The 25822-nt window shown below is 49.8% G+C and overlaps 1 protein-coding gene across 3 annotated transcripts in view; it reads right to left on the reverse strand.

Annotated features, from left to right (window-relative positions):
* SLC39A14 (solute carrier family 39 member 14) overlaps positions 1 to 25822 on the reverse strand; it is a 48913-nt gene that overhangs the window by 10620 nt on the left and 12471 nt on the right. For 2 of the 3 annotated variants that reach the window (XM_043927394.1, XM_043927392.1), the window contains 2 exons: positions 5112 to 5386; positions 2969 to 3155 (listed from right to left, as the gene is read on the reverse strand). In XM_043927394.1, the coding sequence (XP_043783329.1) occupies positions 2969 to 3155; positions 5112 to 5372 (448 nt within the window). In that variant the 5' untranslated portion in view covers positions 5373 to 5386. Of the gene's footprint in view, positions 1 to 2017; positions 2188 to 2968; positions 3156 to 5111; positions 5387 to 25822 lie in introns of all 3 variants that reach the window. The other variant, XM_043927393.1, reaches the window with a different exon arrangement.

Below are 25822 nucleotides of genomic sequence, written 5' to 3' on the forward strand. Positions count from 1 at the left end.
TCCCCAGGCCAGGCCAGAGGCTGCCTGGAGGACTTTGGATGCGAGGGCTATCCGAGAGAGGAAACAAGAGCCCGGGAAGAGACCGTTGTGCTGCCTGTGTTTGCACATCCGCCCCACGCGGCAGGCACGTGGACGCTCCTCAAAGCTGGTCTGCACCGCACAGGGCGCAACCAGGTCAGAAGTGCAGGGCAGAAAGGGTAAACAAATCAGCCCCGACGCCCGGAGAATTCACGCTCTCAGCAGCCCAGGTTCTCTTGCCGTTTTTCCCCTCTATGTTTTTTGTGTTCGTTTTTTCTTTTGGCTGCATAGCTTGTGGGATCTTAGTTCCCCAACACGGGATTGAACCCAGGCCACAGCAGTGAAAGCCCGGAGCCCTAACCACTAGACAACCAGAGAACTCCCTCAGGTATTGTTTGTTTCCATTTGCTTTGAGAGGGCTGCAGCGTAGAGAACAGACTTCCAAGATCACCCCGCCAAAAAATATTTCCTCTTCCATTTCTCAGGGGGACATACTCCGGGCAGGACGAAACCGACCCAGGACGTGGCCTCCCCTGTGAGTCCAGGGGCGGAGTATGCACCATTATTGTATTCCTATTCAAGAGGCAACACAGCATTTCATTTCCGATCTTGAAAAAAAAAATTAATTTAATTTCCAGAGCTGGAAAAAAAAAAAATAGCCCAAGATGAGGCCTGCCCTGAGAAGTGCTTGCCAGATTCATGTGCAATTCTGACATAGCATTGAGATGGTTCACCTTAAACCAAATTTCTTCTCTCATCGAGAAGCAGGAACAGGTAAGGCAAGGCTGGGCATCCCGTAAAGTCTTTTTTTTTTTTTCTTTTTTGGTTGCTAGTACAGTATATGGGATCTAGTTCCATAACCAGGAACTGAATCCAGGCCCCCTGTGTTGGGAGCTCGGAGTCTTAGCCACTGGACCGCCAGGGAAGTCCCCATGAAGTCTTCTGATTGGGAGAGGTGGGCAGCTGCCTATGGAAGGCAAAGCCAACACACGTCACCACTGCCCCACTGCACGGCCTTGCCTGAGTTGACACGTCGGCAGGCTGTCACCTTGGGCCTTTTTTTTTTTTAAGCTCTTCAATGGTTACAATTAAAGAACAAAATTAACGAACATTTCAAAACAGTCAAGTCAGGGCGCCAGGAAGTCATTCCTATCAGGAAGAAGTCCAGATGCAAGGTGTGAAGGGCTGCGGTCACTTTCGCTTGTTTTTGTTTCACAGTCTGGATTCTATGTTTGGCCTTGTATCCTGCAGGTTATTTTTATTTAGTCCTAAGTAGTGTCTGACTCTCTTGCAACCCCATGGACTGCGGCCTACCAGGTTCCTCTGTCTATGGGGTTTCGCAGGCAAGAATACTGGAGTGGGTTGCCATTTCCCCCTCCAGAGGATCTTCCCGACCCAGCAATCAAACCCGTGACTTCTGCATTGGCAGGTGGCTTCTTTACCACTGAGCCACCAGCGAAGCCCACGCTGTGTGGATTAGGGCCTGCTTTAAAAAAAAAGGCTCTTTTTAGGCCAGTTCCGCTTTTCAGTTGGTAGCCTCTTTCCTTCCACCTCACTCCAGGTGGATCGTCTCTTGGTGGCCACACCTGAGTACCGCCAGGGCCTCTACTTCGAATGGCAGGGGGTCAGGCGGACCAAGGGCAGGGGCAGCCACCACCGCCACTTTCCTTTCAAGCCCTGCCAACAGGGCTTCGGAAAGGCGCTGACTGGGGAAGGGGAAGGAGGCTGACGGACCCCCAGCGTGGTGATGGTGGGTAGGGGTGACGGGGGTGAGTGCTAACAGCCTTGCATCTGACAACCCCTGAAGAGGCCAGAGGCCGACCTGGGTGCCCCAGGAGTGACAGGAAGCCCTGGAGATTCAGAGGCAGAAGTCACTGGGGTCCCTTGACTAGAAAAAGACGTCTGTGTTTCGGGTGGCGGCTGTCAGGGGCCTTGGAGCACAGGTTGGGGCAGGGATGCCCCGGGGAGGGAGGACGCACACACTTCCATTCTACTGCACCTCTGGGATGAGCTGGAAGAGCGCGTTAGACAGCAGCGTTCCAATGGACAGGGCGATGAAGTAAGTGAGCACACGGCTGAAAAACGCTCTCTCTGTGCAGGGCAGGACGAGGACTCCCAGGAGAGAGGCCAGGTTAATCAGTGAGACACTGAGAAAGCCAAAGCCCCACACTGTGGAGGAACAAGAACAGACGAGGGCCGCCATTACTACGGGCGGGGGTGCTCTTGCTGCTGGGGGTGCGTGCAACCCCCATTCTGAACTCAGCCGCAACCAGGGCAGACAGAGTTCCACCAGCCCATCAGTAAATGCTTGCCGAGTGTCTCTTGCTGGGTGCTGTGAAGAAGCCTGAAAACATACACCAAAGTTGCTATCTAAAGCAGCTTACCTTTCAGATGGAGGGGCAGGTGAACCCACGAAAGGCTAAAGACTACAGGAGTTAAATAATGACATGGGGCAGGACACAGGTGGCATGTGCCAGGTACCAAATGCCGGCAGCTCACACCAGCAGGACAGGATTGCAGGAGCTCGATCCAGGCCCGAGGGAGCCACGTGCACACACGTGAACCACTGTGGCTGGAGCAGAGGTCCAGGCAGAGGAGGAGGGCAGGTGGATGAAGGGGGATGAGGGCAGTCTGTGAAAGGCCTTAAATGCTAAACTCAAAAAACCAAGGCACTGGCCCCCTGGTAGTTTAATGAAAACCAAAAGGGAAAAGTGGTCCAACAGTTTCACAATGACCGCTCACCAGCCACACTGCCCAGCCTGGTGATGTGCTGGACTGGTCTCATGAGCATGGGAGATATCAGTTTATACATTACTTCAGTTCACCCCTCCTGATGATGATAAGAGGAGGATAACTGGTTAATCATTCAGCGAGCCACTCTATCTGATCAGCCCGGCAGTCCCTGGGCTGACAAGCATGGACACCTGCCTGCCTCCCCATCCCGGCTCACCTTCCACCGAGCTGGGCCTCCCCTCTTCCGTCTGCTCATTCTCCTCATTCTCCTGGTTCTCGGAGGAGCAGGCCCTGGAGTCCAGCTGCTGGAGGATGGTGGGGCAGAACTCCTGGAACTCACGCTCCCCGATCTGCGACTGGTGGCTGAGGTTGTGGGCAGCAAAGAGTTCTCCAGAACTGAAGCACTGAAACCAAGAGGGAGGGGCAGAAAGCTTCTTAGGGCCCAAGGTCACACCTTGCCCCCGAGGAGCCCTCCAAGATGAAGAACAGAAGACGGACCTGGCTAACTTTCATGGAATCTGCAGGCTAATTTCCAAGGATGAGAGCAAAGTAGTCCCTAAACTTAAAACACTGATGAGTAATCTTACGAGATCGGCCACCCAGACCTGCCTTCCACACGCCCATCTATGAATGGCTACCCAGAAGTTCTGGAAACAACTGAATTCCAATCATTACGACCAGGGTGCGGCTGCTGGAAAACGTGCCTCTGTGTGCATGCCTGAAGATGCAGTTTCTCCCAGACTCCCACTCTGGCTCCACATCACCACAGCCCCGGGAGCTGTAAAATGCAGATTTCAGACGCTTCTCCAGAGCCACTGAGCACAGGCGTCTACGGGGACGCCGGTCTCCTGGGCCATGGGCAGTAATGCCCATAGCCTGCAGCATGTGCTGGCAGGGACTGGGGAAGGGTGGAGGGGTACCTGGAGATTCAGGGTCTGCCAGGGAGAGGCGTGGGCTGCCCAGTGAACCTGGGCTCTCAGTTCCCTGGGAGGCATCAGGTCAGTGGTTCTCACATACCATTCCCCTGAAACACTGCCATTTCACTTCTAATTAGACATTCACACGTCAGTCTTTCGCTGAGTGTGGTTTTATGTGGGTCTGTGTCTAATGAGCTAATCAGCTCTGGGAGGGCTGGTGAGGGAGGGTTTCCTGGGCCTACAAAGCTGGGGGCTGGATGTGGTGACCCCCAGTATCCTTGTGCTGCACCGGAAGGCTGCTGGGGTCAGGCTGCGTGAGCCCCAGCCTGGGGCAGGCTCCCCTGACTCAGAGGCGGGCCACGTCCTCATGGTCCCACATCCATGCCACAAGGTCCCCCACTTCTGGCCACTTGGCCTCTCTGAACTCTGCTCTCCTTCAAGAAGCTCCAGGATGCCCCACCCACAAAGCTTCCTTGACCAGTGAGCCTATACTCACCCGCTCCTGTCATTTCTGAATCCAGAAATGACTTGCCAACCCACAGCATCTTAACACTTCATCCAAGTATCAGCTAACTCTGTCCTTGGTTGGCTGAGCTCCCCATCTGAACGGTACACTCCCTGAAGATGACTCATTTTCTCTGTCTTTCTCACAACACTCAGCACAGGCAACAGAGCAGATGCATAAAGACATCGCGGGTGACTTATACATGGCCGCCACAGGGCCTCAGACTCTGATTGGCCAAGATGACACGGAAGACAGAAGAGAGAATCAGAAGCCAAAACACCCGGGTCTTAATCCCGGTCCCTGCGGCACTCGCCGTGGGTCCCTCAGTATCCCAGTATATTGTTGTTGCTTAGTTACTCAGTCATGTCTGACTCTTGGCAACCCCGTGGACTGTAGCCCGCCAGGCTCCTCTGTCCACGGGATTTTCCAGGCAAGAATACTGGAGTGGGTTGCCATTTCCTTCTCCAGGGGATTGTCCCAACCCAGGGATTGAACCTGCATCTCCTGCATTGGCAGGCGGATTCTTTACTGTCTAAGTCAGCATGGAAGCCCATCTCACTGTACACAGGATATGATGAAGATCTGCCACCTGCCCAGGCTCACCCAGGATGATGGGCAAAGGCCTTTGCAAAAACTCCATTAGAAACACAAGCTGACCCAGGAGCCCCAGCCTAGCAGGAGTTCCAGGAGCTCCCAGTACAGCTCTGCGGCAGGGTCTGGACTGTGGGCAGCCCCTATTGCATGGCTGTCCTGGGCTAAGGGATTCAACGCACCCATGGAGAAGGTTACGAGGTGCAGCTGGAGTCTCAGACCAGCTGACCCAGACTGCAGGGCAAGAAGTGGCTCCTCTGTTCTGTCATCAAGGCTCACCTAGCCCCCACCTAGACTGTGAACCTCGAACGGGTAGAGTTGGTGCCGGGCGGAGCTGAGGGCCTTACCGTCGAGAGGTTCCTCGGGCCCTGCACGGGCTGGGAGATGTTGCTCCGGCCTACTCCCACGTCCAGGTGGTTGAGCAGGGTCTTCAGCTGCTGAAGGGTAAGGCTGTCACCCTCCCCGTAGCGATGCATGAGGTTTTGCAGAAAAGAGGCTGCGCTGAGGGTGGTCCCTGTGGACACAGCACGAGCCTCAGAAGCAGCTGTCCGCATGATGAGCAGGGTCAGCAGGAAGTAGCTGGGGAGGGCTGGGCGCTGCAGCTTCATGGTGACGGATGAGCCTGCAAGAGCGAAGAGACAGGTGAGAGACCCACCCTTACCTTCCATACCAGACCCACAGGGCTCCCTCCAGACAGGAGGGTCTCTCCTCAGACTCTGGATCCCGTCAGTACCAAAGCTGACCCTTCACTCCTTCTCTAAGTCTCTGCCTAACTTTTGAGAACAATCCTTCTTTTGTAATAGAAAATAAAAACAAATTCAACAGGTCTGAGTAAATTTTTTAAAAGTAGGGGCTTCCCTTGTGGTCCATGTGGCTAAGACTCCAGGGGGCCCAGGTTCGATCCCCGGTCAGGAAACTAGGTTCCACATGCCACAGCTTAGGAGTTCACATGCCACAACTAAGAGTCTGCATGCTACAACAAAGACTGAAGAGCTCCGGTGCTACAACTGGGGCACAGCACAGCCAAATAATTATATATAATTTAAAAAAAAAAGGGAAAGAAAAACTATGTGTGTTTTTTAATTAACTTTTTTTTTTGGCTGTGCTGGATCTTCCTTGCTACACATGGACCTTTTCTAGTTGCGGCAAGCAGAGGGCCACTCTCTATTTGCAGTGCGTGGGCTTCTCTCGTTGCGGAGCACAGGATTGAGGGCGCAGCCTCAGTAGTTGTGGTGCATAGGCTTAGTTTACCCGCTGCATGTGGAGTCTTCCCAGACCAGGGATGGAAGCCAGGTCCCCTGCATTGGCAGGTGAACTCTGCTAGTGGACCACCAGGGAAGTCATGTGGTTATGCTTTTCTTTTAAAGTCTGTGTCTTTTTAGAGATACTGAGATCATCATGGATTAAGTATTTTACTTGGGATTTGCTTCAAAATCACAAAGGAGGGAATATTTGCGTTAGAGTACAGATGAGACCAGATTAGGCATGAGTTGACACCTGTTGGAACTAAGTGATGGGAATTCGTTATGCTACTCTCTCTACTTTCGTATATGTTTGAAATTCTTCAAAGGAAAAATCTTAAAAAATGGAAAGTACAACTAAAAGGTGGGGGGAAGTAGACTGGGGAAAATATACACCATCAAACATGCCAAAGAGTTATTTCTACACTACCTAAATTAGGGAACCAATATGAAAACTACTAGTCTTGGAGTTCCCTGGCGGTCCAGTGGTTAAGAATCCCCCTGTCAAGGCAGGGGACGTGGGTTTTTGATCCCTGGTCCGGGAAGATTCCACCTGCCTCAAGGCAACTAAGCTGGTGAGTCACACTATTGCAGCCCACATGCCCTAGAGCCCATGCTCCGCAACGAGAAGCCACTGCACCACAACCAGAGAGTAATCTCCACTCCAGATCCCAACTGGAGAAAGCCCGCAAGACCAGTACAGCCAATTAAAAACAAAAAACAAAACAACCCCCCAAACTTGGTCTCCCTGGTTTAAGAATATAAATTTAAAAGATGGAGGGTGCTACTTACTAAGATAGCAAAACATTTTTTAAAAAAGATATAAAACCAAATGTCAGTGAGGTTAAACAACAGAAGAAGATACTTCTGGTGGCTATCCAAATGACTCTGGAAAAGTTATGTGATAATAAATGTATCTCAATCCGTTAATAATTCTACTTCTTCTGGAATTTACACTAATAGAAGCAATCCCAAAATAAAAAAGCCATTGGCAGAAAGATGTGTGTGGTCAAGTGAATTATATCAATTTCACGCAACAGTATGCAGCGATAAAAAGCAGAATCATGAGTTTAACATTAAATAAAGACGTGGAACAATTATGTAAACAGAGTTAAGAACCGAGAAAGAACAGAGAAAAACGAAACCTTCTGGTAGCGCGACTGACAACCTTTCTTTAGTTAATCATTTCCCTTAGTAGAGTTATAATTTAATTTGTGAAATAAACAAATACCAGGAGTGGGAAGTGAGCCTCCTATTTAATCTGGGGCCCGGGAACCCGGGTGCTTCAGTCACTTCCCCATCTCCCTGGGCATCCAGGGCTCTGGCACAGTGCCTGGTGTGGACAGAGGCACCAGAGCAGAGTGGGTAACGGCAGGCCTGTTAGCAGCCCAACTGCCATTCACCAGCTGTGTGATCTTGGGCAAGTTATTTAACCAGAGTCAACATTCTAGAATCACTGTGAGCAGTGATGGAGTATGCCATGGCCTTCAGGGTCAAAAGACTTGGCTTGAATTTTCATGCCGCTGATTCCCAGAAGTGACCTTGGCCAAGTTGCATGGCCTCTCTCCACGCCTCGGTTTTCTCATCTGTAAAATTGGTATCCACATCATTGGACTATCGTGAAAACTTAATGACATGAGCTTTGGCAAGCGACTAGACGCAAGAGAGCACTCGATAAAACAGGGCTACGATGATTATATGACTAATCATTAGCAGGGCCCCCCAACTGCGATCCCCTCTCAGTCAGATACTAAGCTGCCAAAGGAAGCACTGAGGCTGGCTTTGCACCAGGCCTGCAACACACACACGACACAAGCCCCAGCTGCAAGCAGAGCTGGGACACCCCAGGCTCTCGGTCCCACACATGAGGCACACGCCAGAATCTGGGACGCAAACCATCACTCCAGGGAACATGCACCAGCGAATGGGTCGGGCACCCGCCCAGACGGTAGTTTATAAAACTGCTATTTTGGGACTAAAAACTCTCAAATCTTTACCAGGCACCAAAGTTAAATCATGGTGAGCTAGCAGGGTGGATCTTAGTCTAAAACAGCTAAACCCCGCTGCACAAAGAAGTCTGCTCTCTGCTGGACCATAGTGGGATTTGTCTAAGGCATGTGCTGTGCTGTTAAAACAAGCAGGGGAGGGCTGCCTGGGTTTAGGAAAGGGGAGGCAAAGAGCTGATGCGATAAGCTGCTAGTGGTCCCAGTACTTTACTGAAGCATCTGACATTCACCAATGCCTTTAAGAGACGGTAGAACACTTATCTCAGCCTAACAAATGAGGGCTTCCCTGGTGGCTCAGTGGTAAAGAAAGAACTTGTCTGCTAATGCAAGAGACATGAGTTTGATCCCTGGGCCACGAAGATTCCCTGGAGAAGGAAATGGCAACCCACTCCAGTATTCTTGCCTAAAGAATACCATGGACAGAGGAGCCTGGCAGGCTACAGTCCATGGGGCTGCAAAGAGTTGGACTGACTCAGAGACTCAGCAACAACAGATGAGGTTTAGAGATTAGGGAGCGTGACCCATGGCCAGTAAGTAGACCAGTGAAGCCAGGAATCAAATTTTCATGATCTGAAGCCAAGTCTGAGTGACACTAAAGTCAGGGTGCACTTAACCACTCACTGTCCCTGCTGTGTGGAGACACATACATACACGCCCCAGGTCTCGTGGAGAAGCCACCAAAGCCTGTGTGTCTCTGGGCAGATCTACCCCAGTTTCTATCAGTCCCAGTAAGTACCCCAAACCCAGGCGTAAGATGCCCTGAAGACTCGTGGAGGGAAACTGCCCAAGTGTGTCTCAGGGGACAAGCCATGTTACAAGTTTCAAAACAAGCAATGCACCATAGAGGAGGACATGGCAACCCACTCCAGTATCCTTGCCTGGAGAATCACTTGGACAGGGGCGCCTGGTGGGCTACGCTCCACAGGGTCGCAAAGAGTTGGACACGACTGAAGCGACTTAGCATGCACGCACGAAAGGGCTACAGATCATAATCTGAGCCATATCCTTTAATGCTGGAGCTCCCACCAGATGGAAGGTGTACATTGTACATCCAGATGTAATTGTACCTGGATGAGCATTTATGTCAAGGTAACCATCTACTCAGCATCTACTCAGCATCTACTCAGCATCTGCTCTTTAAGGAACCCAGTAGCCCCCCAACCATGGCAGCCAAGAGTGGGTGATGGCAGAGCCCTCCTGCCTGGCCCTCACGCCAGACATGCCCCCCACCCCGCCCCAATCCACCTGAGAGTCAGAGGAGAATCGACAAACAATTGGTCATGACTAAATCATGACCAGACTTTAGCCACGACATAAGTTGCTCCATCTTACACAATCTTGAGAGTTTACCTCAAGGAAATGGGAACAAACTGACTCTGGAATTGAAAATTAACTGTACTTAAAACAGTCAAGGTGACACTGATCAGACCACCACACGAACATTTCAGGGTGACTGTGCCCCTCTGTATGTAGCCACACCTCCCTACCAGTGCATTCCTGGAATTTTCCCTTTAAAATCTCTTGCTCCCTGATCAGCAAATGGGGATTTGGTTCTTTGGAACAGGAGTCCAGCTTCTCCCCAAGACTGCTGGCTTCCCCAATAAAGTTACCTTTGCTTTCAGCTCCCCCACCCCAAAAAAACAAGCAATCCAATTAATCTGCAGCAACTTCAGAATACTTAGAAATGACAGAGACACAGGACCTCCCTGGTGGTCCAGTGGCTAAGACTCCATGCTCCCAATATAGGGGTCTGGGGTTCAATCTCTGGTCAGGGAACTAGATCCCACATGCCCCAACAAAGATTGAAGACCCCATGTGCCACAACTAAGACCTGGAACAGCCAAATAAATAATTTTTTTTTTTTTTAAAGAAAGAAATAAGAGACATGCAAAAACACTTCAAGGGTGAGAGGCTCAAGATACTGTAATTGTACCTGGATGAGCATTTATGTCAAGGTAAGCATCTACTAGCATCTGCTCTTTAAGGAACCCAGTAGCCCCCCAACCACGGCAGCCAAGAGTGGGTGATGGCAGAGCCCTCCTGCCTGGCCCTCACGCCAGACATGCCCCCCACCCCACCCCAATCCACCTGAGAGTCAGAGGAGACTCTACAAACAACTGGAGGGTAGTAAGAAGTCTTGGTCCAGGGATCCTGGAGTCACTAAAGATACTTCAAACTCAAGTGACCCTGGCCTTTTGGCAGACACATGAGGGGAGCTTTCTGCTCCAAAGGACACTGAAGTTATTCTAAGGGGGTAAAAAAACGATTCTTAGGAGAAAACAAAGAAGAGAGGAAGAAAATACATACACTCTTGGAGTGGCTGGGTGGTGAAGCTGGGCAGGGGTCCTCGATGCATGGCCCGGTTGCAGGAGGAAGCTCAAGCCCTATAAAGGGCTTGGAAATGGGCGGTCCTGGGTAGGCTGCTCCCCACCCCGCCCTCCCCCGAGGGAGCTGAGCCAGCTGCCCCCAGGGCCACCTTCCTTCCAGGAGGAGCAAGAAGAGCAAGTGGGGCCAGGCATTAAAAACAAGCTGCAGAGACAAAGGCTCGAGTATGCTGTTGGCTCAGAGGACCAGGCTCCCCCACTGAACAGAAGCTGGAGTCTCTCCACCCCTTTGTTCACTTGGCTCAGGTTCAAAGAAGTAAATTACTTTAGTGCTTTAGGTCTGTCTGCAAGGCGCCAGACCTAACCCTCCCCCCAGGGGCAGGGGCAAGGGGAATAAGAGTCAACAGGTCACTCTCTTGACCCTCTGTGGAAGCTCAGAAGTTCCTTCCCTCCTGGGAGGAGGCTCAGCAGGATTCTACCTGCCCATCCCTTCACGTGGCCCAGAAGCACCTCATCCTGGATGCGGCGCTCTGTCCTGCAGCGTACTTCGCTGTTCCATTTATCAGGCCACACTTTTCCCATGCCCACTCCGTCTCAGAGATGAGCAAACATTTACTTCTCCTTGTGTGAAGGAGTAGTGCCTTGCTGTGTTGCTTGGTCCAGAGGCTGGACATTGATGTGAGCAAAATGGGCAACAGAGACCCGGGGGGCCTGGGAGCCGCTGGCCCTTCTAACATCCACTCCCTTCCCTGACCACGAGCTGGCCACACGGCCCACTGTTCTTCCTCTCAGATTCCTCTGGGCTGAGGAGTGAACATGGAAGATAAGATCTCGTGCTCCCAGGGACAGACTTGGCTAAGGCACAGTGATCTCCAAGGCCACCCGGCGAGCCACAGGAAGCAGGCAAAGCATGTGTTTGGGACCCTACCTGCCCCCCGCCTGCTCGGTGCCCCCTAAAGCACAGGCCGAGTGCATTGTAAGACAGGCCAAGGGGCAGCGTGTGCGTAATGGGCTTTTACAAAGCACCTCAGTTAAAACTGGGAAACAATGGATGGTCCATACCGAAGCAGGACCAAGGTGGTCGGAGGGGTAGAAAAGGAGGTGCAGGCCAAGGAGCAGGGGAAAGAGGGAGGAGACAGTGACAGGAAGGACGGCTCCCAAAGTCCTCGGCTGCACTACTGACTGGCCTAAGTGAATCACCTTTAGCCATCCCAACTGTCTCCTTGTCTGAAATTCAAAGGACGTAAAGACAGGCATCGAGGGGACTTTCCCGGTGGTCCAGCGGCTAAGACTCCACATTCCTAATGCAGGGGGCCCGGTTTGATTCCTGGTTAAGGAACTAGATCCCACATGCAGCAACTAAGACCCAACACAGCCAAGTAAAATAAATAAATATTTTTTAAAAAGATGAAGAAGAAAGGCATCAAGTTCTCTTATATTCCTCTTGTGGATAAACAGCAGTGGCGGGGGGTGGGGGAGGGTGTGGTCTCTGAGGTATTCGTGGCCTTAGCACATGTTCCAGGGCTGTGAGCATTAGCGACCCAACTGTTAACCACAAGACAGCTGCCACCAGGCCCCTGCTCCCGGGGGTTCTCCCCGCCACTGCCGTCCACCACCAGCTCTTTGCTACAGAAAACGGTCACGTGACTGTTCTTCCTCCAATCCCCTCCCCACCCCATTCTAGGCCTGTGACCCGTCAGCCTAATAGGACTGTCTCCCCACGGTACACCTCTCACAAAAGGCTAACTTACTGAGGGGTGAACAGATGCAGGTGGTCTGGGTGAGCCAAGAGGACATATATACGACTATATATGTTTTACACGCCTGTACCTCAGGACAGGTGTATAAAAACCCCGAGACCTGCAGACAAAGACGAAGCCAGGCCTCAGGGTAGAAGTGGAGGCCCCGAGGACTCAGAAACCCTGGCATTTGTTTTCTGAGTCACGGGCGCTAGTGAGCAGGAGAGCGCCAGCTTCAGCAACAGGAGGACCACGGGGCTTGGGGGAAGGGGTCCAATATGCAGTGACCCCAAGTACCTCAAGTAAAAGGCAGAGACATCACTTTGCCAACACTAGTCAAAGCTATGGTTTTTCCAGTAGTCATGTCCTGATGTGAAAGTTGGACCATAAAGAAGGCTGAATGCTGAAGAACTGATGCTTTTGAACTGTGGTGCTAAGGAAGTTCTTAAATTCCTCGGACAGAAAGGAGATCAAACCAGTCAATCCTAAAGGAAATCAACCCTGAATATTCACTAGAAGGACTGATGCTGAAGCTCCAAGACTTTGGTCACCTGACACGAAGAGCTGACGCATTGGAAAGACCCTGATGCTGGGAGAGACTGAGGGCAAGAAGAGAAGGGGGCAACAGAGGATGAGATGATTGGACGGCATCACAGACTCAATGGACATGAGTTTGAGCAAACTTCAGGAAATAATGAAGGACAGGGAAGCCTGGCGTCCTGCAGTCCATGGGGTTGCAAAGAGTGAGACACCAACGAGCGGCCGAACAAGTATCTCACTGATCTCACTAGGTCAGTTCCTTATTCTGGACAAAGGAAAGCAAATCCAGAGCTTTGTGTATTAGGAAAGCTAATGTATTTTGAAACACTATATAAAAATAAAGATTTCTGAATTAAGATGCGGAATTGAAATGGAGTCATGATTTTTCCTTCCCCTAATAATTAACTTTTGAGTTAAAAAATAATAATAAAAAGCAAGCCTCCTCCCCCACTCCCCACCAAAGTTACCAAAAGCAAGCAAAGAAAGAAAGAAGCATAATCTGATATAATAACTTCTAAACCAAAAGCAAGGAAAGGAATGCAGGAGGCACCCACTTGTGGCTCGTCTCCCGGCCCTGGCTGGGCCCGGAGGAAGCAGGAGGATTCTCACTAACCCTCCCCAGATGCAGAGACAGGCAACCTGCCACCAAGTCTTCTTCCCCTTCCAGTGGGGAGTAGTGGGAAAAGGTGCTGGAAAACAAAGAAGCGGGTGACAGGGGAACAAGAACAATGGGCTGACTCCCCCGAAAGGAAGTAAGGGCTGCAAGGCCACAGGCTGAATTGGGGAAGCTGTCCAACTGCAGTGGGCCCTCTTCCTCCTTCAGCACGAGGGAGCACCTCCCCAGTAACCCAGGGTTGAACCCTGCCACTGGGCGCCACCAAAGTCACAGAACAGAGGCCCAATCCGGCCACCTGTCTAACTCAGGCTGCACGGAGGACACTCTGTCACAATACCCGGCCCTGGGCACTGCTGTCGTTGAGGAGGGGGACAAACCTGCCTCGACATGGTGGGAAGCAAGTCACTGCCTTATTTTAGAGCCAGCAGAGCTGAGAAGCACTGGCATGAACGCGATGAGAAGAGAAAGCCGGCCAAAGACGTCGACAGAAAGGAGACAGCAGTCCCGCACTGTAGCCCCACTCTGTGAGACCACTCACCTAGAACACTCACGCAACAGAACCAGGGCTCAAAGGCGGGAAGAAAACAAAAGGAGATGCAGGCTTAGCGAAAAAACCCCAAGAACACAGCACTGATGAACTAACACATAGATTATAATGAACAGAGAACTAAATTCTGCCAGGAATTTCACACGGAAATGCTGACAAAAGGTTTGTGGCGAGCAGAGCGAATGTGGATGGAAACGACAAATAAAAAGCAGGCACGGAATGAAATGACGATACGACACCAGTGTCGGGATAACTGTCATTCCCGATGTGCTTGAAACAGAGAGCCCAAGCCTGCAGCTGAAGATATGTTCACAGATTAAAAAACCCAGATTTCCCTGAAATGAGAGGGAAAACAGAATCTGATGATTGAAATAACACACAGTACTTCACAAAAATTTCACACAGAAGGTTCAAAACTGGGATTTTGCCCAGCTAAGTTACTGAACTTGAAGCTTTTTCCAGGCCACCAGAAGGAACTTCCCCCTGCCCCAAGTATTTCCTTCCAAAAATTGTGAGATATACTAAAACTTAAGGGGCAGAAAATTCAGACTGCTCTCATCTTCTCCATAGTGACACTTAGTATCAGAAGCGTCACAAAGTTTATATAATTCTTAGAGAAAGAAAATACAAACCAATGAGTATTATTCCCAGCTGTGATGTCCAGCATCTTATAAAGTTGGTAAAAACAACAAACAGAAATTGTCAAGCATGAAATAAGTCAGAGATTTCAGTCCCCTTCCTGGGGTGGGGAGTGGGGAAATGACATGATAATGAAATGCAACTGATGGGCTACAGTCCATGGGGTCACAAAGTCAAACAAGACTTCGCTGCTAAACAATGACAAAAAGAAAAATTTCATTGGAGAAACAAAAATGAAGGGCTCCAGGGATACAAAAACCAAAGGTAAGCTTTAAAATCCTTCAAATAAGAGTTAAAAACTATGGGGATTACAGTTACAGGACAGAATCTAAATGTTATGATTATGGATAATTTAATAATAGAATTAACACAATTAAGAGATGGAAAGGAAATGGGAAAAAATGTAAAAATGCTGACACCTTTATTTTTCATAGCAGAGTCAATAAATACTGTCTAAAATGGAAACAAGTAATTATAGATATGACTCACAAGTTGTTTTTTTTTTAAGCCTTTTTTGGGGTCTTTTAGCAAGTCATCTCTTTTGTGAAAGACACGTTTCTTCACAGTTTAATAATTCCTTTAAATTTACTACAGTTTCTTTTTTTTCAGTTACAGTCAGGGAAGTTTTAATACTCTTTTTATAGGAGTATTTAAAAAATCTACTGGCGTGTCGTTGACTTATAATGTTGTGTTGGTTTCAGCTGTGCAGCAAAGTGGATCGGTTATATCAGTTACACATTTTATTTATGTATAATATATAAAGAATGGATATTCTTTTTCAGATCCTCTTCCCACACAGGTTATTACAAATGCTGAGTAGAGCTCCCTGTGCTATATGGCAGGTACTTATTAGTTATGTTTTATATATAGCAGTGCTTATATATTTATCCCAGTCCTCTAATTTGTCATTCCCCCTATGTTACAGGAGCATTTATGTCTATCTCTCTATATCCATTTATCTGTAAGCATGCCTGGAAGACTTTCTGGAATGATGTTCACCTAATATTAGTGATGACTATTTCTGAGTGGTGGGAGGTGGAGTGTTTGGGTTTTTCCCCTCACTTTTTAAAATGCATCACTGATGTGTCCCAAGGCGTTGCGTAGGTACAATAATACAAGAAAACATGGGTAATTATTTTTAGAATCAAGGAGTTGGGTCAAATTTTCTAAGTATGGCACAAAACCTAGAACCTGTAGAATTAATAATTTGACTACAAAACTGCTAAGTGTTCTATATGAGTGGTCTCCCAGTACTCATGGTCCGGCTAATAATGATACAGTCCTCTGTGTCAGTCTCAATAGACTTCATGAGAAAACCAATAGTCTCACAGCATGGTGCTCAAGTCCCCCTACAGGGTCTCTGGAGTTCTGAGAAAAACTACCCAGCCTGTGGTCCTTCCCAACCACCAACAGAACATCGTTCAGGAAGCCACTCCCCTCTCGGACAAGCCAAAACCCCCTCTGAAATACAGTGCAAATATCACAGCCTAAAGCCAGTCCCTGGCCTTGCCCAAGAGGCCCAGGGCTCAACAGGCCCATTCTTCTCCGGCCTCCCCTGGCCCTCCCACCTAACCGCTCTCCTACATCCCTAAAAGGATGTGCTCTCTGCTTCCAGCTCACACTCCCAGAACCTTAGCCTCAGGCTGTGGCTCAGCCAGAGGCCACCCAGCGTGGGGGATTTCCAGAGAGAGTACATGAGAGCCGGCAGGGTGGAGATGAGGCAGGGGGTACCTAGAATCAGTGGCCCACTTACTGTCCCCGTGAAACCTCACGGTGCTGGGAGAGGCAGGATGAGAAAAGTTAGGGGGAAAAAAAAGTGGTGACCCAGAAGCAGAGAACAAAATAAGAACCAGCAGCCTGCCGTACATCGACCAATATTTACTGAGCCCCCACTGTGTCAGCGCCTGTCGGGGGAGGTTGGTAGGGCATCAGGGCCCTGGGCAGCCAGCACAGGCGGCTGGGATGGCTGATTTAACCACATGCTGAGCCCTGAGGGCTGGACCAGCAGAGGAGAACTGTGCATCTGCCAGGCTCCCCCGTCCCAGCAGAGCCTGGGCTTGACGGAGCAAGGAAGCCTTCCAAAACCAACGAAATGAGTCAGGCAGCCGGGTAGGGAGGAGCCTGCAGGCCCCCCACCCCCACCCCTCTTCTCATCATTCATCCATCAACGTTTCCCAGATGTTCCATTGCAAAATTCTGACCTGCTGTCCTCTAAGTCCACTCCTGTTTGTCAGACCACGGGGCCCAGCGTGTGGTTTCGGAAACAAGGTGCTCACAACCACCGCTTACATCACCCACTCGAAGCAGAACTTCCCAACTTATTATTCAGGGTCAAATGCATAAGAGTAAAATGTACGTGCTGGTGGCTAGATCATCAGACAGCAGGAGGAGTCGGGCAGGCCTGGGTTCAAATTTGGGGCCTGCCACTAACCTACCATGTGCCCCCAGCATGATTAGGCTATGAAATGCCCAGCCTCTCAGGGGCACTCTGATAGATGACAGAGAGCTTAAAGGTCATAACACAGCATGGACTTAGGTCTCTTCCTTCTGCTCCCTGTCCTCCAAGCTCTCAGGCCAATCCCTTTACCTAGACTTGGACCTATCAAGTCTCAGATTACCTCTTCTTCCAGGAAGCTTTCGTGGACCACTTCCTGAGAACTCATCTGCAACTACTTTGAACTCCTAATGATCTGGTCTCTTAGGGAGCCTTCCCAACAGAGTTTTGTTCCATGAAGGCAAGGGGGTCCTCCCCTTATGCTTGACCAGTGCTGGGCACACAAGAGGGGAGAAGTAGAAATTTTCAGCTAGAAGATGCCAACTCCAGGCTCCCACCTAACTAATGTCTGCCTGCACCACCCTTACACCTTGATGAACACAGAACTCAGTGCCTCCTCTCAGACATTCTAACCCCTTCCCCACCCCTACTGCCTTGGGGCCTTCATATGTTATCTGAAGTCAGATGTCCAGACCATTTATTCCTCTAGACTAAACAATTCCCATTCCTTCAATATGATTTATATTCATTGAGTAAAAGGCTAGCCACACCTGCGACTTGAAAAAACTCATTCCAACAGTTCATTCACTCAAAAAATATTCATTGCCTACAGATCTCATACCGAGAATAATGCTGGAGAATGCCTGGTACCTGCCCTCACAGAGCTGCAGAGCAAACAATTCAACAACCAACTTACAAGAACAGTGACAACAGGGTTGTATACTGATTGGAGTTCAGTTAGACAATTTAAGCAGAAAGAGGGTTTGTATAACATATTAAAATGGCCCAGAGAATCATGAGAAGAGTGGAAGAAACAGACTCTGGGCTGAGCTTCCAGGAGCTGGTCCCAAAATCACAGAGTGGAGTCAGCCCTCCAAGGAGCTTCTGCCCTGACCTGCCACCATCAGGAAGCTAATGGCACAAGGAAGATGCCATAATCCACACCAGCACATGGACGTCCCAGGTCCATCATGAGGAAGAGGATATCCACACATTCAAGACCACATCCAATGTGGCTCACTGGCAGAATGCAAGTCACACTGGGAATTCCAGTGGAAAGATGTCTGTGGAAAGTGTTGTTTTTCCCCTACACTTAGTAGCTTAGAACAAAATTTATTATCCAAAGTAATGTATGCAATAGTGAAAGGAGGTGCTGTTAGTAAACAGACCAGAACCAGGGCTGCTTCAGCGTGGATTCCTGGGGAACAAGTCAATCGACACCGTCCGCCACAGGTCATGATGAGGAGCAAAGGAAGCTTGAAGAACACAGTAGGATGGTCAAATCTAGTGTCAGGGGTCAGGGGAGGCCTCCAGAAAGAGATGTTATTTTAGCTGACACCTACAGGACATGCTCTCAAGGCAAGGATGCTGAAGTGGTTTGCCGTTCCTTTTTCCAGCGGACCACTTTTTTGTCATGAGTTTGAGCAAGCTCCGGGAGATGGTGACGGACAGGGAAATCTGGTGTGCTACAGTCCATGGGGTCGCAAAGAGTTGGACACAACTGAGTGACTGAACAACAACAAAAGGATGTGTAAAAGTGGGCCAGGTGAAAAGTGATGGGGTGGGGATGGGGCAGGATGTTCTAGGAAGACGTAGCATCCTTTGGAATGCTTCGGCCAAGATGCTGCATCTAAGAACTTAAAGAGCATGGTGTGGCCAGTGTGTACATAAGAGGATGAGGCAGGGGCCAGGACAGGGAAGGGCCTGTAGGCCACGTTAAGGTGGCTGAACGCATCTGGAGGGCAGTGGCGATCATTTTCAGCTAAGGTACCAGCAGATCTGTGTCTTTAGTATCCTGGTCAGACTGCAGTATGGAGAACAGACCAGAGGCGGGCAAGAAGAGAACTAGGACTCCAGGAAGGAGAACACAGTACCCAGTCTGGTCTAAAGAGCAAGACTTTGTTCTCCCAACTTCACCCTAGCCCGGGGGGCTCCCCTGCCTCGTGGGGCTGCGGGCGTGGCAGTTTTCCATTAAAGACCCGAACTGTTGTTGTTCAGTCGCTAAGTCCTGTCTGACTTTCTGTGACCGCATGGACTGTAGCCCACCAGGCTCCTCTGTCCATGGGACTTCCCAGGCAAGCATACTGTCATAGGTTGCCATTTCCATCTTCCTGACCCAGGGGTCAAACCCACATCTCCTGCATCAGCTGGCGGATTCCCTACCACTGAGCCACCAGGGAAGGGAAGCCTATGAAGACCTAGAAAGGCTCCGCCTTAGCAGTTACCAGGAGAGAAACAAGTCACGTCACTCCTGGTAACCAAAAGTGCGAGTGAGTTTGAAAACAACCCTCCCCAAACCCGCCCTACATCATTGCCTCAATCAGCCTAAGACTTCAACTCTCTGTAGCAGGAGGGCCATTTATAAAGACCAACTCCAACTCCTGGGCAGCATCACTCTGGGCAGAATGTGCCACCAAGGGCCTCTCACGAGAAGCCTCCTATGTTCCCTTCTTCCCAAAATGGCTAAGAGGAGTGCTCTGAGCCCTCTGGGCAGTGAGGTGGGCTCTTCCCAGACAGTGAGCCTTCACAGGACCTGTGGCTGCAGCAGGCGGAGGTTTCAGGGCTGGGTTTCCCTGGTGCAAGGAACCTCTCTCTACTAGAAGCCGGGCCCCAGGTCAGCTCCACTACTCAGCCTGCACAAAGACTCTCTGTCCTGCAGCCAGCCCACCCTTCCTCTGTCCCTCGTGTCCTTGTTGTTTGTTCTTCAGTTGCTAACTCTCATCTGACTCTGTGAGCCCATGGACTGCAGCAGGCCAGGCTCCTCTGTCCTCCACTCTCTCTCGGAGTTTGCTCAGATTCATGCCCATTGAGTCAGTGATGCTATCTAACCATCTCATCCTCTGTTGTCCCCTTCTCCTTTTGCCTTCAACCTTTCCCAGCATTTCTGGGCTTCCCTGGTGGCTCAGACGGTAAAGAATCTGCCTGCAAAGTGGGAGATGTGGGTCTGAACCCTGGGTTGGGGAGATTTCCCTGGAAAAGGAAATGGCAACCCCCTCCAGTGTTCTTGCCTGGAGAATCCTACGGACAGAGAAGCCTAGTGGGCTACAATCCATGGGTTGCAAGGAGTCAGACACAACTGAGGTGACTAACACTTTCCCAGCATCAGGGTCTCTTCCGATGAGCTGGCTCTTCACATCATGTCCTGCTACATCGCTATCTCCCTCTACCCGCATCCTTAAGCCAGGGGCAAGTCACCTCGCTCCTCCTCAGAAGCTCTGACCATGACGGTCTCTACAGCTGAGATGCTGAACTGGGCGTGATAATTTCTCCAGGAAAGTAGTTCTCAGAGCAAGGCTCCACAACCAGCAGGCAACACCATCACTTGGGAACCCACTGAAAGTACAAATTCTCCCCTCCCCGACCCTTCAGACAATTTGTTTTTTTTTTTTTTGAAGAAAAAATTCTTAGCACCACCCAAATCTGCTGAATCAGAAACTCTAGGTGGAGCCCAGCAATCTGTGTTTTAGGAAGTTCTCCGGGGGACAACGATGTACATGGAGGTCTGAGGACCACTATTCTCAGAGGAAGGTCGTTAGGTTACCAGCTTTCTTCCCCAAAGTGGGTGGCATGAGCACATGCCCAGGGCCCCAGCAGGAAGGCACAGGCTACATCTTGGGTCTGAGATTTCTCAGTGACCATAAACATTTACCAGCATGAGTCACAAATGAGCCCTACTCTCAGGGGAAGAGGGTAATTGGGAAAAAGAGGGGAAAAGTCCATATTTCCAAATCAGAGAGAGAAAGGTAATGAGACACGGGGAAGATTGAGTAACGACATTCCTGAATCATATTCCTCCACTTTCCCGCCCACTTCCCAAACTTCCACACGGCTCATTCCCTGATCCAAGGGCACTGGCCGTCCCCACGAGATTACTGAGGTGAGAGGCCTTCTCTCGTCCTTTGCTTCCCCAGTGTGGACCCCTCTTTTGAGATTCAGAGGAGATACCATTGCACCAGTCTCACTGGTCACTAACACCCGCTCCATCCCATCTCCTCCAACAATCATACCACTCTCCTGCTAAAATACCTACCTTCCATCACTCCCCCTAACCAACAGCAAAGTTCAGTCCCTCTGCCTGGAAGGCAAGGGTTTTCCTCCAACTAGGCTCCCATCACCTCTCACCCTCAGCGGCCACTGCTTTCTAGCCGGGACCCCAGGATCCACCCGGAACACCTATCCCTGCTCCCTTTCACCCCTGCACCCTCTATCTCTACTGCCCACAGAACCAGGCCTGGGAAGGCTAATTAACATCTGATTCTACCAACAGCCAGAAAGCTGAACACAGTCCACCTGTGTTCCAAGCACTCTCCACAAGCATGAAGGGGTTGGATGTGTTTAAAAAAAAAAAAGGATAGGGCTTCCATAGTGGCTCAGTGGTAAAGAATCTGCCTGCCAAGGCAGGAGACCCGGGTTCAATCCCTGGTCCAGGAAAATCTCACATGCTGCAGGGCAACTAAGCCCCTGCACCACAACTAGTGAAGCCCACGTACTCTAGAGCCTTCAACGTACTCTAGGCTCTTCAACGAGAGAAGCCGCAGCAATGAGAAGTCCACGCATTGCAATTAAAGAGTCGCCCCAACTCGCTGCAACCAGAGAAAAGCTGGGGCAACAAGGAAGATCCAGCACAGCCAAAAATAAAAAAAGGATGAACTGTAGGAAAAAGCTCCATCTCTGGACCATTCCAAATCCTTCCCAGCACAAGCCCCACCCTACCCTCCTCTGACTCCAACCTCTCTGTTTCAATGCTGTAACTGTCTCAGAATGACACTCCAAACACTTTCAGTTAGTTTCCTCAGCTGTTTCATAACAATCCTAGGAGGATGGGAGGATCCCCTGCACGGAGATGTAAATACAAATGCATATGTACACAGACATCACCTCACTTCTCCAGAGTGCTGGGTGATACACTGCACTGAAAATGCAGCTTTTAGGGCCAGGGGGTCGAGAGCAGGAAAGGACAAGTGTCATCTCAAAGCTCCATCTTCTCAAAGGTGAGAAGGACAGCATAAGGACTCCCATACTTTGCCCTCCTGATTCCCCATCTCTGCCCGACCAGAGCTCAAGAGAGACTGTCAAGAGTATACTCAGATGGATTCCAGAACAAAGGCAACCACATCTCTGGCTGTCATCCTCAGATATGGATCAGGGCCAAGAGAAGACCCACACGGACAAGCTCCTCCTTCTCAGGTGGCAGTCTCTGGACAACCCAGTACCCTAAGTGACTTCCCTAACGTCACGATGAATTTCCACTTGCCCTACCCCACCCCCTACCAACTGCTTGCCTATTAAAAAGGGATCAACATTCTAACCAGACTTAAAGGCTTATCCTCTACTGCCAACCCCAGCCCCAGGGGGACAATCGGAATGCCACCTGGAAAGGGTTTCTGACTTTAGTTTGCTTAGATGGTAAAGAATCTGCCTGCAATGTGAGAGACCTAGGTTTGATCCCTGTGTCGGGAAGACCCTCTGGAGAAGGGAATGGCAACCCACTCTAGTATTCTTGCCTGGAAAATCCCATGGACAGAGTAGCCTGGCAGGCTACAGTCCACAGGGTCACAAAGAGTTGGACACAACTAACTGACTAACATTACTACTATAGACATTCTCTAGTTTGGGTGATTCTCAAACCCAAACAGAGAGGGGGGAAAAAAAAAGACAGATATGAGAAGTCTTGTGGTAGCACTATTCACAATAACAAAAACTTTGGAAGCAACCCAAGAGCCCATCAGCAGGAGAGTGCGTAAATAAACTAACCGACTCTTACAACAGAGCAGTACACAGCATGAATCAACTGCAGCGGCAGTAATGCCAAGTGTATATCACAAGCTTCCGATGACTGCTTTTTGAATGCTACTTGCTCAAGGACAATTCATTCTTCAGGACTTCTCCTCAAGATGATCTGGAAGGAAGGACTGCCTGAATCTAAAGACAGGGAATCTGAGTGAAGGAAACACTGGAATGCTGGTGGAATAAAAATGCTAAAATAAAATCAAATCTCTTAACCAGATTTCAGCTTCCTCTGGGCACTTACCCCCAAACTGTCAGAGTCCCTTCTCTCTTTTCAAAGTATAACATACACACATGTAACACACCCAAGTCTTAAAGTGTACAGCTCAATGAAAGTGCCATTTTTAAAAAATACAAATCTGATCACAGCATTTTCTTTGCTTTGAACCCTTGATGGCCTCCCAGCACAAGTGAAACCCTATCTGGGACTTTGTGGCAGTCTGGTAGTTAAGGCTCCACGCTTCCACTTCAGCAGGCATGAGTTCGATCCCTGGTCAGAGAACTAAAGTCCCGTGTGGTACACACTGCAGTCAAAAACCAAACAAAAACAAGTGGGATCAAATCTAAATCCCTTTTCCTGGCCTAGAAGTCACTGTGAGATCTGGCCCTTGCTGACCCCACCAACCTCATCAGGATCCAGTACCCTTCTTTCTGTCCCTCTAGCACATCAAGAGCATTCTTACCCCAGGGCCTTTGCACCTGATATTCCCACTGCCAAGAATGCCCCTCCCCTAGACCTTCATATCAAGTCTCAGTTCAGATGTTACCTCCTCAAAATGGAGGCCCACCCAGTTTAAAAAAAAAAGCCTGCTCCCAAGGCATTCAAAGTCCCAACACCCTGTTTTATTTACCATATGTCACTACCTAACAGAGTTCTTTCATTTTGTTTACATGTTTATTATCTGTCTCCTCCTGCTGACTGTAAACTCCACAATAGTGGAGACAGACTCGGCCTATTTTCTTTCCCGAGCCCAGAGAGGCCAGTGCTTAGCACCCAGACAACCCCCAAAGGATAACTTTTTAATAACTTTTTATTTTTTTTAATTTTTGATTGGAGGATAATTGCTTTACAACATTGTTCTAGCTTCTGCCATACATCAACATGAATCAGCCATCAGTGTACGTATGTGCCCCCTCTCTGTCTCCCTCCCATCTCTCTCTCCATCCCACCCCTCTAGGTTGTCAAAGAGCTCCAGGTTGAGCTGCCTGTGTTATACCAGCAAATTCCCACTGGCTATCTATTTTACATTTGGTAACGTACACATTTCAGTGTTACTTCTCCTTCAATTTGTCCCTCCCTCTCCTTTCCTCCACGTCCACAAGTCTATTCTCTATGTCTGAGTCTCCATCCCAAAGAATACCTGCTGAATGATGTGTTAATTCCCATGCCCCTCCTTGTTGCCATGTCCTCAAGTTTAGAACCCTCCTGTTCTTTGGTCTCAACCCCCAGTTAAACTACTATTAGCAATTTGAGGGGGAGGGACACCCCCTTCTGCAGCATCAATAGAGCTGAAGACACCCCCAGAGAACCAGAGAAGTCTATCTGGAGTTGGAATATTAAAAAAAGTAAAGTAAAAAAAAAAAAAGAAGAAAGAAAGCAGAACATCAGGTGGAATGGAGGATCCAAAAGGAAGGTGGGGGGAGAGGCGCAGGAAGCCAGCCTTCCTTCCCCACCCCAGCAGCAAATGTGCCAAGGACAGGCCACCATCTGATCACATGGCCAAGAACCCCATGTTAACTTCTCCCCAAGGCAGACAGAGGAAAGGAAAGGAAACCCCCAAGTACAGGTGGCTTCTGGCATTTCTCAGCTGGTCACGGAAACTCGAGTCTCGTCCTGTGGCTCACAACCTCTCTTTTTGTGCCAGTTGCACGCATCCTGAAATGCAGGGGGAGGGGCGGTGGCCACTGCCGCCAAGAGGAGGGACTGGTGTGAGCAGCCAAGGTCAGAGGCGCAATCTGGCCCGCAGAGCCACGCGCACCATGGCTTACCCACGGTCAAGGCCTCTGCTGTGGGAGGCACCCCTGGAGGTCAGGAGGCGGCTGAGGCGGGAACAGGAACCGGGACAGAATCTGCTGAGAGCTGGTCAGGCTGCCCCTGAGGGCACTCTGGCTAGTGGCCCGAGTCTGGGGGAGTGGGTGACTTTGTACATTTTGTGCTTTGCTGGGAACGGTGATGAGAAAACAGTTGTAGTTTGCTACCCCCTGGAAATTCCCCAGCGGCCTGGTATCCTGAGGACCTGCCCAGCCTCTCAGATAGGAAATGGTCAACGCTGAAATCTACAGACGCTGATCAGTGTCACTGGCGTGTCTTCTGGGAGCAGGGGGAGAGGTGGGGAGGGAAGCCAGGGCCTTCTACCAGGGAAAGCTGGGCCAGCTCCGCTGCAGGCCAGCACAGCTCCACCTCGCCCCAAGCCTCTCGTACTCTGTGCTCTGAGAAGAGCAAGTCCCCAGGGCTGGCTGGGAGCCCTCTGGTTTCCAGGAAAGGAAGAGGGTAGCCGGCAGTACAGCTTGCTCCCTGGGACTTAGATGGCTTCCCCTGACTAGCAGGACACATGCTCACCTCACTTGCCCCTGCACAAACCAACTTTTCAGGCGTCCAGTAAAAATAAGAATAAAACAGTGGGTTTGGGTTCTGGTCTGCCCCCTCACCCCAGCATTGAGAGAGCAACACAGAAATTTTGGGAGTCACAGAACATGGGGTCATAAGAGTAGGACATGACTTAGCGACTAAATAACAAAATCAAATATATCCCACTTTTCCTATAAGGTCTCTGCTTTTAGTAGCATACTTGGAAAACCCTTTGCCACCCTGAAATCATAGAACTACATACCTGCTTTTTTCTGGCATTAAAAAAAAATTACATCTCTAATTTATTTAGAATTTAATTTGACATAGTGTGAGAAAGAGAAACTCACCTAAACAACAACAAAAAAAAGGAGTTGGCTAATTACCCCAGTGTTTTTTAATGAACGGTCTATTTTCCCTATAAACCTCAACAGTAAAGTCGATAAAGATAAGAAACAGGGGTGAAGTCAACGACATCCTTTGTGCAAAGAAAAGCCACAGGGGACCGTTCTGCCAGTGAAATCTAAGAGCGTGGCTAGGGTGCTGTTTCCCATTCAGA

The sequence above is a fragment of the Cervus elaphus genome, chromosome 16 (assembly GCF_910594005.1).
Source record: "Cervus elaphus chromosome 16, mCerEla1.1, whole genome shotgun sequence".
Classification (NCBI taxonomy): domain Eukaryota; kingdom Metazoa; phylum Chordata; class Mammalia; order Artiodactyla; family Cervidae; genus Cervus; species Cervus elaphus.